General features: G+C 39.1%; 1 protein-coding gene across 33 annotated transcripts in view; it reads right to left on the reverse strand.

The window, feature by feature from the left end:
- dst (dystonin) overlaps nucleotides 1-24894 on the reverse strand; it is a 138705-nt gene that overhangs the window by 104163 nt on the left and 9648 nt on the right. For 29 of the 33 annotated variants that reach the window (XM_053232738.1, XM_053232750.1, XM_053232744.1 and 26 more), the window contains exon 4: nucleotides 23799-24012. In XM_053232738.1, coding sequence (XP_053088713.1) covers nucleotides 23799-24012 — 214 coding nt within the window. Of the gene's footprint in view, nucleotides 1-973; nucleotides 2147-22031; nucleotides 23727-23798; nucleotides 24013-24116; nucleotides 24750-24894 lie in introns of those variants that run through there. The other 4 variants (XM_053232746.1, XM_053232747.1, XM_053232749.1 and 1 more) reach the window with 4 other exon arrangements.

The following is a 24894-nucleotide window of genomic DNA, read 5'->3' on the forward strand; positions in this document are numbered from 1 at the left end:
GGTGTTATATAAACTATAAGCATAAAAAACATAGACTTATGAAATAGCACAAGTATCTCTCCGCTCCCAGAGCCTTTATTCGCTGCATCAAGGGCACTACTGATCTTAATAACGGTACAGTATTGGGTCATTAAGTACTGGGCTATAATTATAACTGCTATAACTCACTTTTTGTGCATGGTTTGGAGAGCGCTTACGACATTAACACTCAGCAACAGTGACTCGTCTCCTGAATCCAGACTGCTAGTGCTATGCAGCTCTAATATAAAATTTCAAAACTAACTAAAATTATTTTGCTTTATTTAACTTATGAAGAGCTTTGTGTTCACAAAAAAAAGAACATTGTAAAAGAATTGTAAAAGAAAATTTGGCACTAACAAGCTTAATTTGGGAGGTTTTGTGTTTTCCTCCCATTTTATTTATGATTGTTAAACATTTTTTGACCAGTGCTTTAATCACAGCCTTACACAATGCTGACATAAGAAGCTACATTAGGATTGCCAACACAAACACAGATGTCATCTGTATCCTGTCTCATTACTTATTGCTTGTTTACTTATTAATTCGTCTTCAAAATCATCATCATCATCATCATCATCATCTTTTCTTCTCTGTAACAGCAGCATCTCCACATGCTCGGGGGGGGGGACAACGCAATGTCTGCATAACCGCATAGAACAGTCCTTCAGTCTAAGCACTTAAGCTCATGACATAAATAACACGCTATTTCAGGCAACAATATTTACAACAAACATCTAAATCATCCACAGTTTCGCACCCTAGAAAGAACAGTGAAATATGTTTTGCAATAAAAGGCAGCATGGACTTTTGACTCATTATCACAGACAAACACAACCTTTCCCCTTTTCCCAAACATTCCACAAAGTGAAAGAAGGAAGTCACTCGCTAATAAGCAGGTCCATCAGACATTAAAGAGGTGGCGTAAAGCAGGAAGTAGAGAAGAGCTACTGACCCATGCAGCACATGAGCATCACCAGGTGAGCCCTGATCTCCCTGTCGCTCTTCATAAGGTTCAGCATGGTGCCAGGCAACTCGGCCACTCTCACAACTCCATGCATGTCTCATATTCCTGCTGTGGAGAACGCGTGTAGCTGAGGGAGTGACTCCTAAACTGCCTAAATCCCTCTAAGGAAGCATATACTCCCTCCTTCTCTCACTCTCTCTTTCAACGCACTCAGTGCCAAACGAGTTCAGTCAGGTTTTCCAGTGTCACTGCGTGACTGACTGACTGAGCGAATGAGTGAGCGAGTGAGCGGCTCAAACGCATGGAGAATGTTTACTCTTTGGTAAAGTAGGGTGTGAAAGGCATGAGCATGACCTGCTGCCTGGTCCAGTGTGGACCTTTTAAAAACTGGTCAAAAGGAGTCGACTGACTTTTCAGCATATGTTTGCTCTTTTCACACTTTCAATTTTTTTTGTGAAGTGTGAAAGCTGTTTTTGAGCCTGGGAGAAGTCCAGAGAGCCATAGTCTGGTTAACATAAGGCATGGAAGACGCCCGCTCTCAGTGTCTCAGTACCTTGATTGGTTCAACTTGTCACATGTTTTTTTTTTTTTCGTGCTGATGTGATCAGGGGAATTGTATGTTTCGTGTGAAGTGTCTGTGATTAGACATCTGTGATTACATGTCAGGTCATGATGATGGTAAAATAATAAAACATTCATGCCTCTTTGGCATATTACAGCCTTCTGTGGTATTATTGCAGAAGTCTGTGTGGAAAATTAACAATGATTATACCCTTATGACACACCCTTATAGTGTTTATCAAAACAGATTAGAGCAATTTCAGCCTTACCGGTGAGACATTAAGTCATTTATGTGCAATGTCTATTATTGTGTGCACAAACTTAGCATCAGTGAGAAGGAGTGCATATCAGATCATATATTTTGGCAAGAATTTCTGTATCATTTCATTTAAGTAAAATGAGGTTTAATAAAAGTTTAATCAGGGTGACCATTGCATCAAGTCCAAAAATATATCGTAACTAGCTATGTGTCAAATATTCTGAATCAAAACCCAATGGACATACAGCAAAAGTGCAGTACATTTACATGATTTACATGATTATACATAGTAGTCTAGGGACTATTTGGACACAGATGTTCATTTCTAATAAGGGCCTCCAAGACATAAGCAAATACAATCCTGGGAGAATTCTGCCCCCTTGAGGACTAAAACTGAGTTTTTTTTGTTTTTTTTTTCTCTAGTATATTTCCATCTTAAATCACACTAGTACTCTTAAATTCCAGGTCAACCTCTGAAACCTGTGCCATAAATTCCATGCTAACACCTTGTTTAATGGTGGCTATGTGACAGTAAACATGTCAGCTTTTGATTATCTGATTATAAGATAATGATAAAGCTGATTTACCTAACTAGGCAGTAATCATAATAACATTATATCCAATAAAGTCATAAACGCTCTCCTCTAATCTCTCTTACCTGCATTTAACTTGGGTCCAGACACACTTTGCTTGTGGAAAAGTTTTGTAGGTGCATTGTTGCTGCCCCAAACAGCCACCATTCCAAGATGTCACAAACTAACTGGCTTTTCCAAATGAGAAATATTTGAGTAGCTGTCAAAATGTCTGTCATTGAATTTAAAAGTAATTATAAGCAGGTTCTCTATTGTAGTTCAGATTATGTCCAACAGGTGGGAACATTGCGTTCGGGTAAGTATCCCAGGGATCAGTACTAGACACACATGAAATTTGCGTTGGAAAAAGGGTGGGACTGAAACAAAGCCAACCAAACCTTCTGTTCACACAAAATGGCTTAGTATTTTAGCTGTAGACAGCCTTAGTCTCCAGGGAACAAAAGAGCTGAATAACATTTTCATTAATCCAATATTAGGTTGCCTGAATTAGTTCCAGGGTATTAAATGTGTGTTTATGTGCACTATATGTGACAGCTAATTCCATCTCTCCTTGACTTGGCTGGAAACAAGGTAGCTAACTCGTCAGCTAAATTACATATCAAAAATTTAATAAGTATAGTTGTACAATCTACTCCAAACACACAACTCACTCCTAAAAACTTGCAATATGGCTGTTATATAACACATGGAATTGAGCCACAGCTCTGATGAGAACTTCCGCTATTCTCAAACTGTCGCTCTACAAAAGAAATGCTAATGCAATCAAGAGTGTTTTGGAATGGGTTTCCACCACAAATTCTTGTGTTGAACTCAAAACTAATTCCCCCCTTTTACTGGTTGACAGATCAGGCATACAAACTGCCTATAATCAGCTGATTTCCTTTATAATAATTGTTCTTATTTAATCAAGGGGAAGTTTTCTTTCACTGGTAAGCCAAATAATCTTTTTTTTTTGGTATAATGATGCACAGATCACAATCTGTTGTCATTTTGAAATGATACCATTATGAAAGCTCTGACTACGGGCTGATACCCGTTGCTGAGCCAATAGTAACGGAGTTATGTGAAACGTTAGAAACATGATGGTGGTAGTATTAAGACAGTTTGTGTCCTGTGATAATGTGCAAGATCTAGGCTATGTCAGGTCAACAACACACAAGTTTCCATACCCTAATACTGCTCCTCGGGATCTCAGCAGTACAACCCTATACTTAAGTAGGTCAGTTTGGTTTCCAGACCACTATTTGCCCCTACCTTAGGGTAATTCTTACATTCTGTCTAATTCAGCCTGCCAGCATCCCTCACCCAATGCATCCTTCAGTTTCTCAGAGGGAGTGGTCAAAAAGACTCCTCATTAACACATTGTATATACTGTGAAAAGAGGGGGGGGGAGAAAAAGAAAAAAAAAAAAAAAAAAACGGTTTTAGTCTTCAGTTCTCTTCATATCTCTTCAAACTGACACTATTTGGTAACATGACCTTATGGGTGGTGTGCAGTAAACAAGTTGTTCTATCCAAAAAAAAAAACGAAAGAAAAAGAAAAACACACTCTTGAAGAGAAGAGAAACTTCCCAGCTGTTTATAATGGCAGTCACGGGAAACAGATAATCATTCCAAAAAATATCAGGAAAAGGAGAAGTTTCATGATGTTGACAATTTACACATGAAGCAAATTCTCCCTAAGAAAAAAGGTATAAGAATATAAAATGTAAAATAATTCTTATTACGTTTTGGACTCCTCTGCACTGCAGATGTTAACTTGCTGATAATACAGACATGATTCATGATGCTAAGAGTTTGACCCAAGGTGATGGGTACCACTAAATGCAATTGTTTATAAAAAAAAAAAAAAAAAAAAAAAAAAAAGGTTTAAAGAACAGAAACCAGTGGAGAATGAAATGAGTAAATGAGTTTCCAGTGACACATAATCTGTAGCTCCTCTGAGTCGCTGTCTGCAGTATCACTGTCGGGGCCAGACTGGTCTGCCCAGGTCTGTTATATCAAGTACAAAACGAAAGCTGGCTCACAACTTCAAGACACTTTGAAGTGTACAAAGTGGTGAAAGACACAAGTGGCTTTAATGACTCACTTATTAAAAAAAAAAAAAAAAAAAAAAAAAAATTTTTAACTTCATAAATGTGACATGAATGTTGAAATATTAGGATAACAACGATTGTTGCAATGAAATAATGCACCATAAGTGCATTTTCTTAACCTATATATAAACAGCATATATATATATATATATATATATTTTTATATATATATAAAGAATCCAAGAAGCAACTGCAGTGTACTACATTAAAGATAGTGGCTGTAGTACAAGTTAAAGCATAATACACAAAAGGTTCCAGAAAAACAGGACGAGCTTTGAAGCAATTTCCTTGCTTATGAAGAACATTTGTCCAAAATGTTCTGTTTCTCTGGAAACGTCTCTATACCTGCTCATTCAGGCAATTATCCAGTCAGCCAATTATGTGGCAGGAGCGCAGTGCATAAAATCATGTAGCTACAAGTCAAGAGCTTCAGTTAATATTCATATCAAACATCGGAATAGGGAAAAGTGTGATCTCAGTGACTTTGAGCGTGGCATGGTTGTTGGTTGTTGGTGCTGGTTTGAGTATTTCAGAAACTGCTGATCTCCTGGGATTTTCACACACAACAGCCTCTAGAGTTTACACAGAAGGGAGAAAAACAAAAAGCGGCAGTTCTGCAAGTGGAAACGTCTTGTTGATGAGAGAGGTCAGAGGAGAATGTCCAGACTGGTTAGAGCTGACAGGAACTCAAATAACCACTCTTTCCACTATGGTGAGCAGAAAAGCATCTCTGAACACAAAACAAATTGACCCTTGAGGTGGATGGGCCACATCAGCTAAGAACAGGAATCTGAGGCTACAGTGGGCATAGGCGCACCAAAACTAGACAGTTGAAGATTGGTGAAACATCACCAGGTTTTTTTTCGATCTTCAACTGTCCAGTTTTGGTGCGCCTGTGCCCACTATATCCTCAGATTCCTGTTCATGGCTGACTAGTGAAATCCAATGTGATCTCCTTTGTCTGTGTTTACGATTGAAACACAGGGAATTCAAAGTACTATTGTGCCTTCTTCAAGCACTGAATTTTTTTAGGTAAAGTTTAAAAATAAGACATTTTCTTCATCCTGGCTTGTCTGCAGCCAGAGGACAAGTTAGTTCAGTGCTGTGATGGGGCACAGAGACAGCTACTGATTTGGCGAGGCAGTTGGTGTTGCTTTATGAAGGGTAATGTTTGACTATAATTAGCCTCTGGAGTGAATCATGGGTCTCGAGTCATGCCCACTACTAGGTAACTATGCCAGTTCAATGGCATCCTCCCAGCCTTATAGCACGCACTTCATGTTTTGTGGTATGTACAAATCCTCATACACGATTATGATGGGTTTTTCAAAAGGGATGTTTATCACTGTGACCTACTGAAAGGAACAGGGAAGAATTTAAAATTCATGTTGTGTTCATTATTTTTGCAATAGCTATCTGACTGACCTATAGCAATATAAATTACATTTTATATATATAAAATATACAAAATAAATAACACATGCAATGAGTAATTATACTGGCTTAAACATATAAGAAGCAGTATCATTTGAATTACTTTATATTTATATTTTGGGATCCCCCTGGAGAGAATAACAGCACTGTCCTTCTTCCTGTAAAGGTTGGAGATATTGGCAAAAGATTTGTTTGGATGTATGTCTGTGGTCAGTATCTTGATGAAAGGTTATCTATACTTTCAAAACGTTTTTTTTTTTTTTTTTAAATCGACCTGATTAGGCACAGTGGTGTTTTTTTTTTTTTTTCCCACCTGACTTGTGCAGACAAAAAACTCCTTCTGTCTCTTTTGTGTTAAAACTTTCCCATAAAGACACATGACAAAGGGATTTCAGGTATTCAAATCTTTCTCATGTTAATGAAATTAGAATAAATTCAAAACCACATCCCCATATGTGTCACTATTCAGAAGGTGGGGTTAGGTAATATTTGCAGTTATCTACCCTGTTCTTTTATGACCAACTGAAGAGCATGATCTTGGCAAAGAAATGAAATCCTGCAACCCTCTGCAAATAGAAAGTGGCCTTCAGTCAACAAGGAGAACTTTTTTATTAATAGAGCAAGCTTAAAGTCATGCATATGAACACCACACTACAAAAAAGCAACTCATGCAGAATCTCAGGCAAATTCAGGAACAAAATCAGAATGAAGTAGTGCATCTCATCCAGACAACAGGGTTCAGTTACTGCTGCTTCTGTCACACCGCCTAGCCGAAAATAAAGTCAGACATAAAGACGAGTGCATCCTCTAGCCAAAAGAGCAACTGCAGGGAGCTGCTGCAGAAAAGCAAACATCCTGAAGATGTTCAAATAAAAAATGATGTTCCTTAGAAATTCCTGAAAGGGCTTCTCACAATAGGCATGAGAAAGCATACTGTTGTCTCGAATATCTTGATACAAAATACTGGTGAATCGAATTTTGTTTCTCTGAGGTGTATGCAATATTTCTGTTTAATATTCATTATGACCTCTACCTCTTCTTACAGTAGCATACAGAGCACGAAGTTTGCGAGTGGGAAACAAACTGCCTCAAAGCATGCTTACTTAGTCCAAAAAGTTAAACTTAGTAAGAGGAAGCACGCACTATTTAGGTAGGTAGCATAGCCGTCCAAATGGTGGTTACCGTAAAGAGTTGTCTATACGTGCACTCCGGGTTCTACTGCTGCTGAAACTTGGGTTAAAATCAACTCCTGTGCGCTGCTAAAAATGATTCAGAAGCACAGCATGTGTTGTGCTGCCAGTGCATAAACAGAAATTATTTTCGGAGGTATGAAAAATATTCAAAAACAAAGTCACGATTGTCAGGTGGGTGTCAGATCACAGTAGGAGTGGTGAGGACACAAATTTGTTATTTAGCCTAATCATTTAAGGCATAATCTAAAGGCATGATCTAAAGTTAAGAAAACATAATATGACTTCATTTGCAATTTGGAGGGCTACTGAAAACAGGAAGTGATATGATATCTCAGCAACGGCTGTACGTTTTTGCCTTCAAATTTAGTGCTTGGCTTGCAGCTATATTTCCCTTTGAAACATGATAGCCAATAGGGTTCAAAAGATGTCACACAACCACCAAATGTAAACAAACCTGTCAGTAGCTCAGTGAGCGAGATTTTGATCTACACGTCTGAGTGGTATATACTTTTTTCTAGGTTGAACAAGTGTAGACGCAGTGTAGAGCAAGACCCAATAATGACTGGATAATTATGATTGAAGCCAAGATCAAAAACGTTTAGAATTTTCCTAGAAGTAATAAACTACATATAAATTTAAAACGACAGTATCTACAAACTTTTTTTTTTTTTTTTGGTTGTTTTTTCATAAATAATACCATACTGATTTCCATAATACTAAGGGAAAAGGTACAAAAACACCAATTTTTGGTTGTTATTCGGCTGTAATTATGTGCTTGAGTGTTGCACATAGCAGACGTTAGACAAGGTATCAGTGTCTAAGACAAAAAAAAAAAAAAAAGACGACAGAGAGACAAACAACTCTGTAAGAGACATTCCTCTCGTTCCCCACTACTGAGACACAGGAAAAGCCTGCCTCGGAAATATGTGCATGAGACAGATCTTCACTGCTGGGTTAGAAGTCTTCCAGCCCTGAAGCCTTCAATATAACCATCACCGGTAAACGTTACTTACTGAAACATCTTCCTGTAGGTGCTGTCATTGATTTCACTGTGCAGCTCTCTCAAGATGTGTGCTGCCTGTAAACTGCCATGTACTCTTCCTGCCACAATATTTAGCATAATATTTTATAGCATTGCTAATGTACAGCTAGAATCTTGAATCCGGAGTGCTGCTGCACTGAACTGAGCTGACCTTGCTCAAAATTCTCTTTGTAGCATCAGTATCGGTATCGATGTATGCCAAAACACATGCACTCACACTCGTACTGATGTATCCATAATAACTAGAAGCTAATCTCTATGCATTTTCTGATTCTGAAATGTATTTTAAATCAGTAGTTTTCACTTAAAACAAGTAGTTTTTACTTCAAATTAAATTGTTTTCCCAAACATTTAGAAATTAAGAGCAGACAACACATTATCTGCCTATCAGGGAACTTTATGGAAAGCCTTGTTTTATAGTGTTATTTTTATTTTTTTAATTATTATTCTAAACTATTAGAAAATAGAAATAGTAGAAAAAAACTCTTCTATAACCAAGTGTGTCCAAACATTTGACTGGTAGTGTGTGTGTGTTCCTGTCTGCTTTACAGCTTCAGTAGAAACTGACAAAGTACAGCATTGTCCAGTCAAAATCTGACAGAAGTACTCTTAAAATGATTATAATAACATTTAATAAATGTCAATCTAGATGTATAATGTGATGTGGGTTGTTATGTTCTGCTTGAATATCAGTTGCTATAGTTCACCAGGTTATGCTTTAAATTTCATCCATGTTGATCCGTCTAAGCCTCTCTGCACAGCCCTGATGAAACATCTCCTCCTGTCCTAGAGGAAGTGTGAGCTGTTTAATAGGACTTCACGGCCACCTGCTAAAGTCAGCCAGGCAGCAGCTGAACGGCCAGAGGCTGCGTAAGCATACGGCAATCAGAACCTTGACCCCATCAGCAGGTCAGAAACACACAGCCCAAAAAAAAAAAAAAAAAAAAAAAAAAAAAAAAAAAAAAGGACCACACAAGGAAAGAAAGCAATGAGCTCCAGGATGTTTTTGATACCGACTCGCCATTTTTACATGTGATTCAGGAGATAATCGTGCACTAATGCCCTATGCTCGATACACAGCTCTAAGGCAGGGTGTGGCCCGAGGACCGTGATGTGTATTGATTTTTTTTGTCTCAGCTTTTAGTGTACAACCACTTAGTCCAGAATCAGGCTCTTGGTAATACAGTAGAGCTGATAAGGCTTAAGGTCTAAATACAAACGGGCGACAAATTAAAGGCAAAAATGGCGGCTATGCTTTGTGCCCATATGTCCCCTTAAAGAGAAGGATCACTGCAAATCAATACCAAATCCTTCTGACTGATCATCTTTATCCTATGATGAACCACTTCTATCCTTATGGGAGTAGTCTCTTCCAGGATGACTCCGCCCCATCCACAAGGCACGAGGGCTAGCTGAATGCTTTAACAAGGATGAAAATAGTGTAAATCCTAGGTTGGCCTTCACACTCAACCCAAGTGAACATCTATGGGAGATTTTGGAGCAACATGTTACACACATCTCCAACACCATCATGAAAACACCAATGGAGAGAATATCTTTTGGAAGAATGGTGTTCAGTCCTCCAGTACAGTTCAGAATTTGTGCCAAGGCACATTCAAGATGTTCTGGAGGCTCGTGGTGATCCATCTTGTAAAAGTTCATCTGTACGGTCTGTGCAATAACAGGACTGATATGCAAAAGACCATTAAATCAACCCTGTATTCAGTTGAATTTGTTGATCACTTTCTAGTCAATCCACTACATATTAGAAGCTGCATGTAAACACAACAATAAGAAACTATTAAATGACCTTAAATGTGACAAACCAATAAGGTGATATAAAACAGAGATAGCATTAACTCCTTAATTAAAATTATTATTCAGAACATTCAAATGGAACATCCAGAAATTTAGGAATTGAGAAAATTATCTTGCACTGATTCAGAGGGTGCTTGTATAACTTAATGTAGTGCCGAGTCACTGTCTTCAGTGAGCAGACATAATTCGATATGCTGATTATGAAAAATACCTTTTTTTTGTCACATCGTTTTCTCAATCAACACCACAAACATGTTATAATGTAACAGCACACAGACCTCTATTTCAGGGTAAAATATAATACAATGGTGTAGCCATTATTACTATTGCACCACACAGCGCTGAGCACAAAACGCTGTTAAGCCAGTTTTAAAAAACAAACAAAAAAAAAACCTGATTTGGCATGCAACATACACACGGTAAAAAAAAAAAACTGGCTGTAAATTTTACGGTAATTTAATGGCAGCAGCAAAGCAGTAAAATTTACAGTAAAGTACTGTAATATCTAAGTATAAAATAACAGTTTAGTACATTTGCTCATTTGACTTAAGGGTCTAGCTCAACTAGCTTGTATTGATTCAGTGCAATCTTTTAGTGTGAGTTAATTCAGTGGCAGAGGTGGATGAATCAATGCAAGCTAGCTGAGCTAGTTGTGGTGGCTCAAGTGGTTAAAGGGTTGATCAGAAGGCTGTATGTTCAAATCCCAGCACTGTCAAACTGTCATGGTTGGGTCCTTGAGCAAGACCTTTAACCTTCAGCTCAGTTGTATCCTACATCAAGCTTCTTTTTTTTTTTTTTTTTAAAGCATCAGACAAATGAGTAAATGCACTAGATTGTGTTATTTTATACTATGTCAGATATTACAGTACCACTATACGTATGTTTTACAGTTGTTTATTGTAAATTTTACAGTACTTCACTGGCAAACCTGCTGCCAGTAAAATTTACAGCCAATGTTTTACCCTCCAGCCTTCATGCTTAAACAACAAGAAGCCGAACAGAGCCATCAGATCGAACGCAGAAAATAAGGCTTAATGTCGCTTCCCACTGAGTTCTTGTGAACTTGACCTGATCATTAAAAGCGTGGCATGAGCACTCTTCTTTCCATGCACAACTGCAACACCACAAAAGAAACTGCACGCAATTGCACGCAAACGGATGAAAACAGTCGAAACTGCAGAAAAGAGAGAGGAGTCAAAAAAAAAAAAACAACACACAATGATAGTTTCACTCATGCTTACAGTATGTGCAAATAGCAGCACATCGGTGTTGAAATACATTCAGGTAGCTGCAGTTAGCACTAACCAGCTGACTGTAGCTAAAAAACAAGCTCTTGGTAGGAGTAAGATAACTGTGACAATCATGTTGAATTGCACAGTAACTTTTATTCTCATAACTCTTCCGTAATATCATAATAATAGCGGATCACTTGGGTCGAGTCCTAAACCGGATAATACAGCACCAAACAGGTGATGGCTGATAAAGAAATAATGGATGAAGTGGACTGCGGCAGTGGGTAAAGCTCATCCTGTCAGACTCATAAATGAGATGAAATTCCAGAAGGGATAAGAGATTTACTCTGGAAAGTGAAGTGATGTATAATCTGCCAACAATCTGTATGGAAATTTTTTTTTTCCATTGATCAGGTACCTTTGCATTTCACATAATGTGGGATTATGGGCATAAACAAATGGAAGAACAGAATTACAGGAATAAATCATTGACATTCCATTGTTTTCCCCTTCAAGGCTTAGACAGGGCCTGGCAGCAGTGTGAATCTGTCCCAGTGGGTGTGTTTCTCAGCATCCTCCTTTTATTAAATAGAGGAAGCTCTGTTGAGTCAGCCAATAGCTCGAATTCGTGAGGGTGGCGGGGAGGGGCCCATGAGCAACCACATGACCTCATCCAGACAAAGCTGAGCTGTCCAGAGCAGGGAGCGGCTTGCACACTTGGCCGAGTCACCATGACTACCAGCGAGTACATTTACACACCCTCCTACACACACACACACACACACACACACACACACACACACACACACTGCATTATATATACATTATATATGTAAAAGTCGCTGATATTTACACACTCATTCCATTGCTGTTGTACAGAGAAGCACAGTCTGCTCATCTGAAGCATTAATCAGAAAATTCCAGTCCTGTTGCAACCGTTTTCCGTGAGTAATCGCTTGCAGCTGAGATTTGCAAAAGGGATTTAAGCTTGTCAACAGGCCAGATAAATCTCAAAATCAAGAACTGGTCAGCATACAACATACTTTCCTCTGTTGTAGTGGAATCAAAATGTCACACCAAAAAAAAAAATTAAAAAACAGGCTATCACATTGTAGGTGCTGTGACACGTATACTTTCTTGGATGGAATATTAAAATAAAACGGATCTCTGATAGCAATTCCAGTTGGAGAGATGATGTCATGCCGTACACAGCTGCTGGATAGCACTTTGGGAAATGACATCAGCACTGCTACATATCTGTGGAACCACATCTTCTTGCTTAAAAAAAAAAAAAAAAAAAAAAAAAAAAAAAAAAAAAAGACAACTCTATTTCGAGATGCGTCCTAAATTTCAGCCTATAGCTATGATCGCCATTAACCCCTTAAACTTCCAAGACGTGTCAGACTTGCATTTCTCGCTCTCGTATCTACATATGTTGCTCATTAATTCAGCTTAAGTTAATGAATAATATGTCTTCAGATGAGTAACTATAAAATAACGTGGGACTTTAGTTTGACCCCTTAATATAGCACCTTAGAGGAGCCAGTTCACCTACTGGCATGTTTTTGCAAAGTAGGAGGAAACCAGAGAACCTGAAGAAAACCCATACAGACACATGGAGAACATGAGAAGCTCTGTATATATAGACAGTAACACGAGTTCAGGACTGAACCAGGAACTCTGGAGGTGTGAGATGGCAATGCTATAATCTAAATATTGAACAGTAATCTATAACACACTGTATTTAACAGGCTAAAAATAAATGTGTTTAGGATAAATATGGTAAACCTGTTCATGTTCAACGGTATAGCTCACATCAGAACTGGCCCATCATGGACTTCTTCCTCTACTGCTGTGAGAGCGATGATGTGCGATTCTGCACACGATCATCCGAGACAGTCTGGCAGAAAGATTTGTGTCTGCAGCACTGAAGGTGAGAAGCTCTCTCTCTCACCTCGTCTGTCTCTCACTTCATCACGTCCCAGCACAAAGCTGAGAAACAAACAGTTTCTATGTATATATAAAACTGTTTTTTTTTTTTTTTTTAGTTATTATTGAACTGATCTAAATCTAAAATCAGAAACAAGACAGATTTCCTCTGCCCATTTCAGTGGACTTGATGTCCAGTGCCACACCCCGGTGACTCTTCATTCTTCTCTCCACACCACCTCAGCTACATGATGCACAACCTCAGATACATAATGCAGCAAAGAAACATAAACAGTCATCTCTGTCCTCAATTCTGCCATATAGGACACATAAAAGTCCTTTGTTGTTGGCGTAGACGTAAATGTGTCAGACAGGCTGCTGGCTGTTTGTGCTAACAGTATGAACCAGAGGCTGTGTGTGTGTGTGTGTGTGTGTGTGTGTGTGTGTGTGTGTGTGTGTGTGTGGAGGAGGGGTAAAAGGATGCAGAGGAGGTGAGGTGGGGCTCTGCAGAGGAACAGCACAAAGATAGTGACTGTGCAGAAACACATGCTTTGTGTCTGAATGACAAGAATGTTTTTGTTGTTTTTTTTGATAATGATCTAATCGAGATGGTATTTTCTGCGATGCATGCTATATACACAATACTGATAACACCGGAATAAACAGATGACCTGCCAAATATGTCAGGCTTTCTTATCAGCAGACACAAACATTCATAGTTTTGGGTTGACTTTAAAAATATAATGCATGACCTGAATGATTTAAGGAATAAAACTCAACAGGGCATGCTGTTATAGCCCAAAAATAATCCACACTGCTGTGGTGTGAGACCCTGAAGTTGATCATTTTCCTATAACAGCACATTCTGAAGTGGTTTATTCCTCTTATACCACAGCGCTTTGGAAACAGTTACAATGCTTAATTTGTTAAAGAACAACATGTTGCAATTTTTAACCATTGTAATATTGTATCCTTGAGACAAGTTAGTTCCCGTTATCACTTACATTACAGCAGCTATACCCTCATCAGCTTTTTTTTTTTTTTTTTTTCCATCCTCTCTCGAAGTTAATATTAAGAACCTCCTGAAGACGGAAAACATCACTGACCATTCTATGACACTGGAGACTCCTTCCATAAACGTTAACTAAACATCTCCTAACAGAAACCTTCATCATATTAACAATTATATGTTTTTCCTTGGTTAAATAGAAAAACATTTTTAATCCATTTATTATTAGCCTTAGAAAAAGGAGATCATCCATCATACAAGCCTCTGTGATTGAGTTGTTACTATGGAAACAACAGCATATTAATATAAACCTGTCGTGTGAATTACATCTGCGTCGTGCTGTTATAGAAAACGAAACAACACCTTCTGACCAGATTTGAGAATTCAACAGCGATGTGGTATAAATTTGACTAAAGCACAATGTTTTGTTTGGAATTGATCAGACCACACCCACGCCATGATAAACAGCATGATAAGACAGATACAGAAAGGTATAGACACATCCCTATATCAGAGCACTGTTAACATGAATAGACTGTAGATCATCACGGTTATTTGTACAGAGCTTGTTTTTACCGTTCATTGAACAAAGATTCACTCATGACTAAAAAAAATACATTTTAACATCCTGTGCACTGGGAAAAAGAGATTTAGAACCGTAAAAAAGTCTTAGTGCATTCAAAATGCTACGAATAATGAATTCAGTTCAATTCAATTTTATTTGTACAGCGATTTTAACAATGGACATTGTCACAAAGCAGCTTCACAGAATATATAATTCAAGATACAAGTTTTAAACTTATGAATTTATCCCTAATGAGCAAGCCAGACGTGACAGTGGCAAACTCCCTGAGACCACATGAGGAAGAAACCTTGAGGGAACTCATCCTCATCTGGGTGATAAGGAATAGTGCAATTATAGATAACTCCCTTCTATGACTGTGTACTACATGGTCAAAAAGTGCAATTGTGTAAACAGGAAATTCATTATAGTTTTCACATGAAGTCTATTTTGTTGAAGTTATCAACTGTTCACTGATGGAGACTTATCATAGCTATCATAGCAATTGTAGTCCTAAGCCATCGCAGCAAAAATATTCATATCAATTGCAGTCCAGAGCCATCTTCATGGTTTTTAAGTGGTACCATCCACAGTAATCTCACTGAATGAAAGCCTGTATAGCAATCATTTATTCACAAGGAGAAGGTCACTTCAGGCTTTGGTTAAACTGGGATTAAAAATAACTGCCTGAACATGAGACAGGACAAGATCTACTAAATACATTCCTCAATATCATCATCATTAGCCCTGAAGGCTCTCAGGAATACTGAAAATAACATCTAACAAGAAAAAAAATACAACCAGCTGACCAAATGAAGCTGTCGCTTAGCAACTAATCAACAGCCTGAAAACAGTCAAAATTCCTAGAACACAGATAGAAAATAAGCTGCCATGTGACTGCAGAGGTCTAGTACGGTACTGCGGCACTCCACAGAGTCATAACTTGTCACGGTATCTCTGACATGTGGCCTCTTTACACGTCCGACGTTGCACATTCTGTGTAGTAGCAACTATTTCTGGAGGTTAGTTCAAACGTTTACACTGCTGAGTCAATGAGCAAACACTCTCGCTCTACTCTGTCTCACCACTCTCAACTTGTCTGAATCAGTTTTTACTGAGGAATCGTTCTTTTTTTTTTTTTTTTACGGCTGCATTAATCCCACTTTTTTACAATACTGATACGAGAGCTCTGAGTATCGGCTGATACCTGACACTGGTCCGATACTCATATCATCATAGAAACCGTGCTGAATGTCTGCCAGCTTTTACAGCCAAGTTATGCAAAATATCACAGGCATTATACCTGCATATGCTGTGCTGTGACAGTCAACACCACACACTTTCAAGGCATAAAATATGTATGTGAATAGCTTTAGAAAATATGTTCAGTTCACTGCTACTCATCAAGTCCAATACCTGCCCCGATACCGATAGCAATGCTAGCCTCAGATCACTGAAACCCTACTTTCTCGGTCAACAAGCCTATGACGTCATTGTATCATACATAGAAAATGATCGCATGGATTTTGTTCAATTTTGTCACAATGTAATCATACAAATCATGCTGCTGCAATCATAAGACTGTCCTGTGCTCATCCCAGGACTCTTATACATAATACACTCATAATGAACGTCCTTTCGTCATACTTTTGCCTTCACACTTCTATAAAAGGATCCCAAACTAGAAGCCATGTAGGTTGTGAGAGAAACTCACAAAAAAAAATTATTTTATTCATTTATTTTACGAATTTATACAAATATCACTTTAACTGTGAAGACGGATTTCACGGGCCACTATAGCCCTGTCCGGATGGGATTAAATTTACATGAGGTCCTGAGGTAGCTTCCTACTTTACAGTCACTCCTCTGTGATGTTATTTATGTCGGATGTCTGTATTTTTCTCTGTCCTCCTCTGAGAAAATTATAGGCCGAATTACCTGTTGTTTTGCACCAAACTCAGTGGTCACCTGATCATTTTAGTCGGCTACGGATACACGTGTCCGTGGTTTTCTTTGCAGATGTTGCCTCACGTTAGAAAAAAAAAGTGCGTATTAGTGACCATGCCCCAGGTATTCAACACTTCCCAATTCGTTATAATGAAAAATGGATGCTTCTTATATACTTATTGTTTTATTATATTTTCAAATTGTTGCTGGAACTGAAAATTCCAGCAACAATCCCAAAGTGAAATAAGAGCCAGCATCTCTTCTCTACACCAGTGCCTCTCCCACTGCCATACTGTGAATGGCGCGTGATCATATGACCACGTGACGCAAGCGTACAACCCGCTAGAAACGCACTCCTCCTGTTGTCATTTAATTGCTGTCCGGATGTGAGAGATTTTATCACTGAGGAGACGTGTAAAAACCTGATTACAGTCATCCCTCTGATAAACTAATCCATTCAAAATAGAACTTACTTTGAATTGTTGCTGCACATCACGTTCACACACGCCACATTTCAGTTAAGAATGACATGCTGCGCTAGAGTAGGAGTAAAAACGTCCAAATTTTTTTCCGTCTATCTGCCTCCGCTAGTTCCTCGAAAACAGAGAGGCTCCGACTCATTGGAGGAATGGAAATTAAGAAAACAACCACAAAATAATGCTGAAAAAATGACTAAATATGGATTTACAAACATGACAGGAAATAACGGAGAGAGACCAAAATGAGGCTTTGGGTCCCAGAAAATTATATCCATTTCAGGTCATTTCTCCTAAAATTTTGGGAACTCATTCTGCAGTTGTTTATAATTGCACTATCCGTTGCACCCAGAAGAGGATGGGTTTTCTTTTGAGTCTGGTTCCTCTAAAGGCTTCTTCCTCATGTCGTCTAAGGGAGGTTTTTCATTTCCAGTCACCTCTGGCTCGTTCATTAAGGATCTAAATATAAATCTACGTCCTGATTTCTGTAAAGCTGCTCTGTCACAATGTTGTTGTAGTGCGTACGTTGGTACCAGATGCATCAGCTATATATTTATCTTGACGCTGTATTTCACAGAAATGCCAAACACTACTGTTGATTATAAAGTTCAAATTAACTGTAGCTGAATGAAGGATAAGAATCCTTTGGGATGATTATGTTTACACTAACAAACTAATCAGCACCAACATCTCATGCGCAAATACTGAATCAATGAAACGGTTCCAGTTACAAAGACCAGCACAAAGTCTGCAGTCTCAGTGCTGCTGATTACAAAAGAAGCCTCGGAATGTCATTAAAGACATCGAATCAACTGGATAAAAAATGAGACACGCCCACCCTTCTAATAAATCTTGGGCTTTTAGTGCAAGGTTCTGCTGTGTATAAAGCCACAAAAGACGTATGTAATTCATCCTCTTCACGTGTCAAATGGCTTTGTCAGTGCACTGCGGTCCCGTCCATTCGCAATCCTTATCCTAAGCAATGTCCATTGTGTGCGTCCAGAGAATGCCACAGCGGTCATTTTGCATCTGCAGATCTATTGTAAAATGACCAGTTCATAGCTGCAGGATTAGGACTTTTAAAAGAGCCAAAAACAAACAGCTGTGAATTATTCTTCTGCTTCTGTGTAATTACCTAAACACCCAATTACGTAGGTAGGATGTCCAGCATTCTTAGTGTTACTAAAAAAAGTAACATGAGAGCCATTAGCTTCAGCGAAAAAGATCATAACTATTCACTCCCACACTGTACATATGTAAAAAGACCAGGCTTTCAGAAGCTTGGGAAAAGATCTTAACAATAAATCTGAGGCTCTTTTGTTTGAAGAACAGCTGCCCCACTGTTAATGTATTTCTCTTCAGTACTGGATATTTATTCCATCATTGCCTTTGTCCAAGGTTCTGGACTTTTAACCGCTTAAACTCCAAGGTCCAGTTGAGGGGTTCATACTAAGTACTCATCTTTCCTAATAATTTCACTGTACTTAGTGAATAATTCATAGAAGATACTGAAGTTTGTTAATCAGTGAAACAGATTGGGATATATGTCAAAAAGATGCATAGCGACGAGATAAACGGTAATAAAGACGTTCGCCATTTACACAATGGACTGATTTATGTTCTTACGAGTGTGTCTCCAGAGTACCACACCTACAGCGCTCTAACAACCGTCAAACATGCCTTTAACTACAAACACACAATCAGAACACTGCTACATCTGTGAGGACACAGTTCTCAGAGATACTGTAGGCCAAAACCAAACATATTAATCCAAATAAAGCAAAATGTTCAGAATTTAATCTCAATTAAGAAGAACACAATAATCCACAACTTAGCCATATTTATCAATAACTGCAATATCATCTTGCATCTGTCTCGCATGTGCAATATTTATTTGTGTTGTATACGTATCTGTATTTATTGTCATTTGTACCGCGGTGCATTTTTGTGCGTCTATTTATAATTTTAGGCAAAAGCTTTAACGTCTCACGAACATTTCATTGCAACATTTCAAACACAATGACAATAAAACTTCGAATCCTGGAACACCACTCTGGCTCGTGAGGTTTTGTAATGAGATGAACTCAAATGTGAATCATTGCTTCCAGGCTAATGGAGGCCAATGCACTGTCATGTGACTTAACAGCGTCTCAGATGGGAAGTGCTCATACACATGTACCACTCTGACTGTGATGAGTACATCTGTGAATACTGTGTGTGAATCATTATATACACCGCTGTGTGTATTAACTGCTCAAACTCCCAGCACCTGTTCAGATCTCAGTGTAACTATGCACGTTTAACATTACTTTCACTGGACTTACTGAATATTTTATAGCAGTTCCACAACAATAAATGAATAAATGAACAACAAGCAGACAGATTAATTAGGAGTTAAGACAATTTAAACCTCAGCGGTGTTGAATTCTCGATCTTGATTAGTCAGAAGGTGTTAAAGTACATTAATGTACTCTTTCTAGTACATTAGAAACTTTTATGGCAGAAACTACACACACAGTAAAGGTGTTTACTTTTTCTGAAAGGAGACATTTACTTTTAATGTCTGGAAGGAGTCTCCAGTGTTAGTGCTTTAGTTACTTTATGTTAGTGCTGTAACTATGTTTTCTGACACAGGATGGAGGGCTCTGTGCTTCCTCAATAACATGACAAGCTGCAAGTAATTTTTTGCGTTATTACTTTCAAGAGAGAAAAAAGTGTGACCTGGAAGGGACAGACTGTTTATAGCTGCTATAACCCAAGTGCTAACAGGAACTAGCTTGTTTTTGCAGACTTTCTACAACATTAAACGTAACTAGGCTATAAATGGATAAAATGTATGACCTTGACGATCGCGGTGGTATAAAAGGCGAAGAGGAAGCGCTGATTATTTTCATATAACAGCACGTCCCATAGGGTTTCATTCCTTACTTAAATATCACACTTTTATTTCCGATTTTGTTCCTAAACTAGCAATGAGAGTCACAAGCAAAGAAACCAGCACTCACTGTGTCTCAAGACATTCAAAATAAAACAGTAGTTCTTTCTCACTGCTGGTTAAATGGAGCTATTATTACATGAATACAAAGTGAATTATTTATGAAAGATCCTTTTCAGAGCCTGGAGAAAACACATAATTCAGCGAATATCTATAGGAGGATTATGGAATAAGTACAGAACCATGTTACTGTGATACTAGCTTTGAGCCACGTCTGATACTGTCTGGCCCAAGAGGAGCATTCCTCAGTGACAAACAGGTTCTTCAAGCAAACAGCTATTTTAGAGTTGAGTTTTGTCGATGCTTTGAGTGAATGAGACAGAATAAGGTGCTAACTGATATACAATGCACTTCCTGATATTAAGATGCTTAAAAGCTTATTTGGCTTACTTATTAAAGACTAGATCCATGGTTCTTAAAGTGGTCTCTGTGAAGCATAGTCATGAGATATGTAATATCTCTTTCTTTCCTTTTCTCTACATGCCCTAGACAACAAAGGTCACAATTTCCTAAATCAAGTGACACCAGCAGGCCCTGAAGCACAATTAATCCTCACCACAGCTGACAGATTACTTATAATACTCCACAGATAAATGAATATCCCAGTGTTAGACACTAGTAGTCATCCTGCTTGATGTCTCAGGAGGTCATACTTTATGTCAATAACCTTGAAAAGTCCATTAGGTAAGATTAGTCTTTTTTTTTTTAATCAAGACCAGGTTAGGTGGCTTTGACATTTGTATGATTCTTATATATAAATACACTCCTGAGCCCACGCCCCAATTCCCACCCATGTTCACGAAGCCCCGCCGACAAGATCTACTTTGGCCAATAGAATAGTGTGTCTATAAATTGACTGACAGGAGGCCCAATCAAACACAAACAAGCACTCTGGACCAGAAGTCTGTTTTCCAAACTAGTTTTCTCAGCAACCTAGTACAGCCAAAACTCAATCCATTTTTTTTTTCATGTTCTACATATCTTCCAGGTTGTGAGTATAGGTAAGAAATGAAATGAACCTTTAATAAATGCATGAATAAAAGATTCTCCTTTAATAAAAGAGAGGACACAGGGAAGCACTTGCAGTCTGTATCCTCCATGAATCAGAGTGCACTAATATAGTGTTTCCTCTTGAGCGCATGTGCACAGAAGGCAAATAAACCAGAACTGATGTGATGGATGTGACAGCTGATGTCATGCGATGGAGGAATCTGTACAAAACCTTATTTTTTTGATTGACAGATAAGCTGAATGTCATAGAAGAAAAGATGATATTTGAAAGAAAAAAAAAAAGAAAGAAAGAAATTACATCCAACAAATGCTGCAAACAAAAGGCTCCATCTCATCAAGAAGCTGAGTCGACCTCACCCTGAGTGCAGGTCTTAAACCGCCCATTGCATTTTCATTAGAGAAATTACAGGACATTAGGGCATTGTCCGCTTTCATGTCCTAAACAGCAACAATCTGTGTTTATTTACAGAGCAAAAATCCCTGTTGCTGAAACAAAGTCCAGCTGAATTCAATTTTTTTTATTATTTTCAAACAGACTCCTTTTTTCCTCCAGAGATGGTGTTATTCCTCTCACGAGCGTCCTACAAAATAACAGTCGCCTCTGAGGATGACGGTTAAACAGAAAAACTACACCAGACTGAAACTTTTTTCTTTTACTCTTTACTTAAGCTCATTCTTATCACATATAGATGTGTATATACACATATTAAAGCAGTTACGTTATTTTAAGACTTATGTTTACACCCGAAATTCCTTCCTGGAGACTAAAGCGCGACGCTGTCAACACTCGAGCTGGGACTAGCTTATTTTTAGGTTCTCCTAGTGGACCCCCAGCACACAAACCCATTCAAAACACAAATAATAATAATTTTTTTTTAAAAAAAAGATACCTTTATATTTCCCGAGCACGTCCTCATAAGCTTGGAGAAAGTCCGTCTCAGTGGCGAGCACACACGGCCCCGGGGTGTAATGAGCCATTAGCCGGCTGCTGGAGGTGTAAAGGAGCGACTGCCGCCGGACCCGAAGCGAGCCGCTGAACCACTGAAGGCGACGCCCCAACTGGTTGCCCCGCCCACCACGTCCATGAACCGACCAATCAGAGCCACTTCCTCTCAGGCGTCAGGAGATAAATCACAGCGGCGCGCGCTCTATCCTATACTACACTCTATATCTAATACAGTGCACCAAAATAGCCTATAAATATAAACAAACGTTTACGCTCTAATGTGTTATGTGTCCTGGTTAACCTTTACACTAACAGTTTTACACTAATAACAAGAAAATACATTCCAGGAATTTAATCACGCGCCTCCTAAAGCGTGCTTGCCCTACATTAGCCCTACATTACCCTTATTAATGTAAGCAATGCTGTGCACGTGCCACAGCAGGGACTTTGTTACAGTGCAAGGATGATGCATGATATCCCCATGATCGCAGCTCACACCATGACACACCAACACCAATGTAGATTCATGATCATGAACTTCACTTGCCTAAATGCACAATTATTTTTAGCTAGTGACATGGATGCTAGTGACAAACTGGGGTAAGCTTCTGTAACCTCTACATTAGGGCCAAATCTAGAAGAAGCCGTGTGTTTTTGTATTTATCATCGTCCACTGTGCCGAGTGTGTCAGCCTGCTGGTCATACACGTGTCTGGGAGGAAAGCCGAGCTCTTCATGGTCCTGCTGCTAGCCGGTTTTCACTCCTCTCATGGGCTGAACTGTGCGCCGTTTACAGGTAACCGAGAACACTAATGAATGTCAGATTATTAGAGTATTTTTACATCTCTGGCTGCACAGCATAAATCTACAGTCTTAAAAGAACCATGGTGTTCCTTCCTATAAGTCCAGCTGGACACAAATATATAATATATAAGAATACAACACTAGGCTTTTTGCGCTGCCTACTATTGACTATTAATATGATTATATACTAATGACTGTTACGGGTCAGGTGCCTCATGTTTATTCCAAAAGACCCTAATTAACCTCTAAGCACTTCATTGATTGTGATAATTAATTTTAATAAACACTGTGGGTATCCTTATTTCATCTCAACATCCTAAAAATAACAATGTCATTCTTTTATTAGAACATTCCAGGCTGTTCTGCTGATGTTCATTAGATATGTTAGGCTTAGGGCTATGTTTTGGTCTAATGTTAACTCAATCACATCACATTTGCAATGCTGTGTATCCTATCATTGATGATGGAGGAGAAGGGGAAAAATGATGACGATAACCATCATCATCATCATCATCATCATGGCCTTTCAGGTTATACAGGGACAACCCGTGAAGGCTGTAATTAGCCCATTATCCACAAAAACATGATTTATATTCGCCTATTGGTGTTTTTTTAGCTCTTTTGTAACTGATAAACAATAACAGCACACAGCCTTTAAAGCCTGATCAAATTCTGGTGATGATTGACTCGAGAAGTATAAACAAAATTTAAAAAGCATTTTATCATTATAAGCAAACCTCTCATCCTGTAATCAACAGCTGAAATATAGTCTAAACCGCGTCATCTCAGCACACGCCAACAAAACAATAGCCGGTGTGATATTTACAGACACAGGCCTACACCACCCCTGGATGTAATTACGCAGCAAGCTGTGAAGTGTCTGGAATAGAGCAGCCTGTAGCTCTCACCTGCGATCCTGAGCACGGCTCTCTCGGCCGGATCCAGCACCGAGCCGCCGTGGATTTTGCGCTTGGAGCGCTCGTGCCGGGGTAAATTCCACGGAAGTGTGTCTCCGGGTGCCGGCGATACACACCCCGATCTCACACTGTAGTCGTCCTCATCCGAGAAATCAGCCGATGAAGACATTGAGCAACGCAGAGAAGCGTTCCCGGATCCTGTGCTCTGTGGGAACAATGGATAAAAAAACAGAGAGCGATCTGAGTAAACACTATACATCCTGAGAAATACCAGCAGCACACGCGTCCCTGCGCGCTTTCTGCTCTCACCATCGTTCCTCTCGCAGGACGTGAAATCGCGGTGGGAAAGAAACACGTTATGAGCTTCAGGAGATCATCTGTTCGCGGACACTCTTAACTGATCTCTCAATGACAGGCATTAAAAAAAAAATCCAGCAGCAAACGGCGTGTGGGGAGAAATAAAAGTCCGAATGCGTCTGGCTCCCCCGACAGGACAAGACGGAGACTTACCGCTGTGCAGATTTCAGCTGGAACAATTACCCACAGCCTCGTGCCGCTTATCATTGCTATAAAAGCAACTCTGACGAGAACCGCACCCTTCTCCGGACGGTAATCGCGTTCATCCAGATCGATCTCGGTATTCTACTGATGCGGAACCGCGCAGACTGAGAGAAAAGACTGGGCTGCTGCGCGAGGGCTTGTGGCATGATAACGCGTCATCGCTCCCTGGATACAGACTGACTATATTTATTATGGGATGGATAGAAACCGTGGTGTTACAGCGCCATCGCTCTGAGCGTGCGTGGCCTTGCGGGATGGTGTGTGATTAACGGAGCGTGACCGCACACACGCACGCGCAACTTGCGCTCAGTGCGCGCGTTTGCGCCTCACGCACTTTCTTGTTTGGCTCTGAAACATGTCTTTTATCAGCATCAGAATGAAACACTGTCTAGCAATTTAATAAAAACACAATAACCTGTGATTAATTTATGAAAAATAGCCTAATCAGATTTTTAGCTCATCAATGAATGAATTTCAAACCATGAAATGAAAAACCCAAAGCATGATATTCAAAGAGATGAACTAA

Source organism: Pangasianodon hypophthalmus, chromosome 3 (genome assembly GCF_027358585.1).
Source record: "Pangasianodon hypophthalmus isolate fPanHyp1 chromosome 3, fPanHyp1.pri, whole genome shotgun sequence".
In the NCBI taxonomy this organism is placed as follows: domain Eukaryota; kingdom Metazoa; phylum Chordata; class Actinopteri; order Siluriformes; family Pangasiidae; genus Pangasianodon; species Pangasianodon hypophthalmus.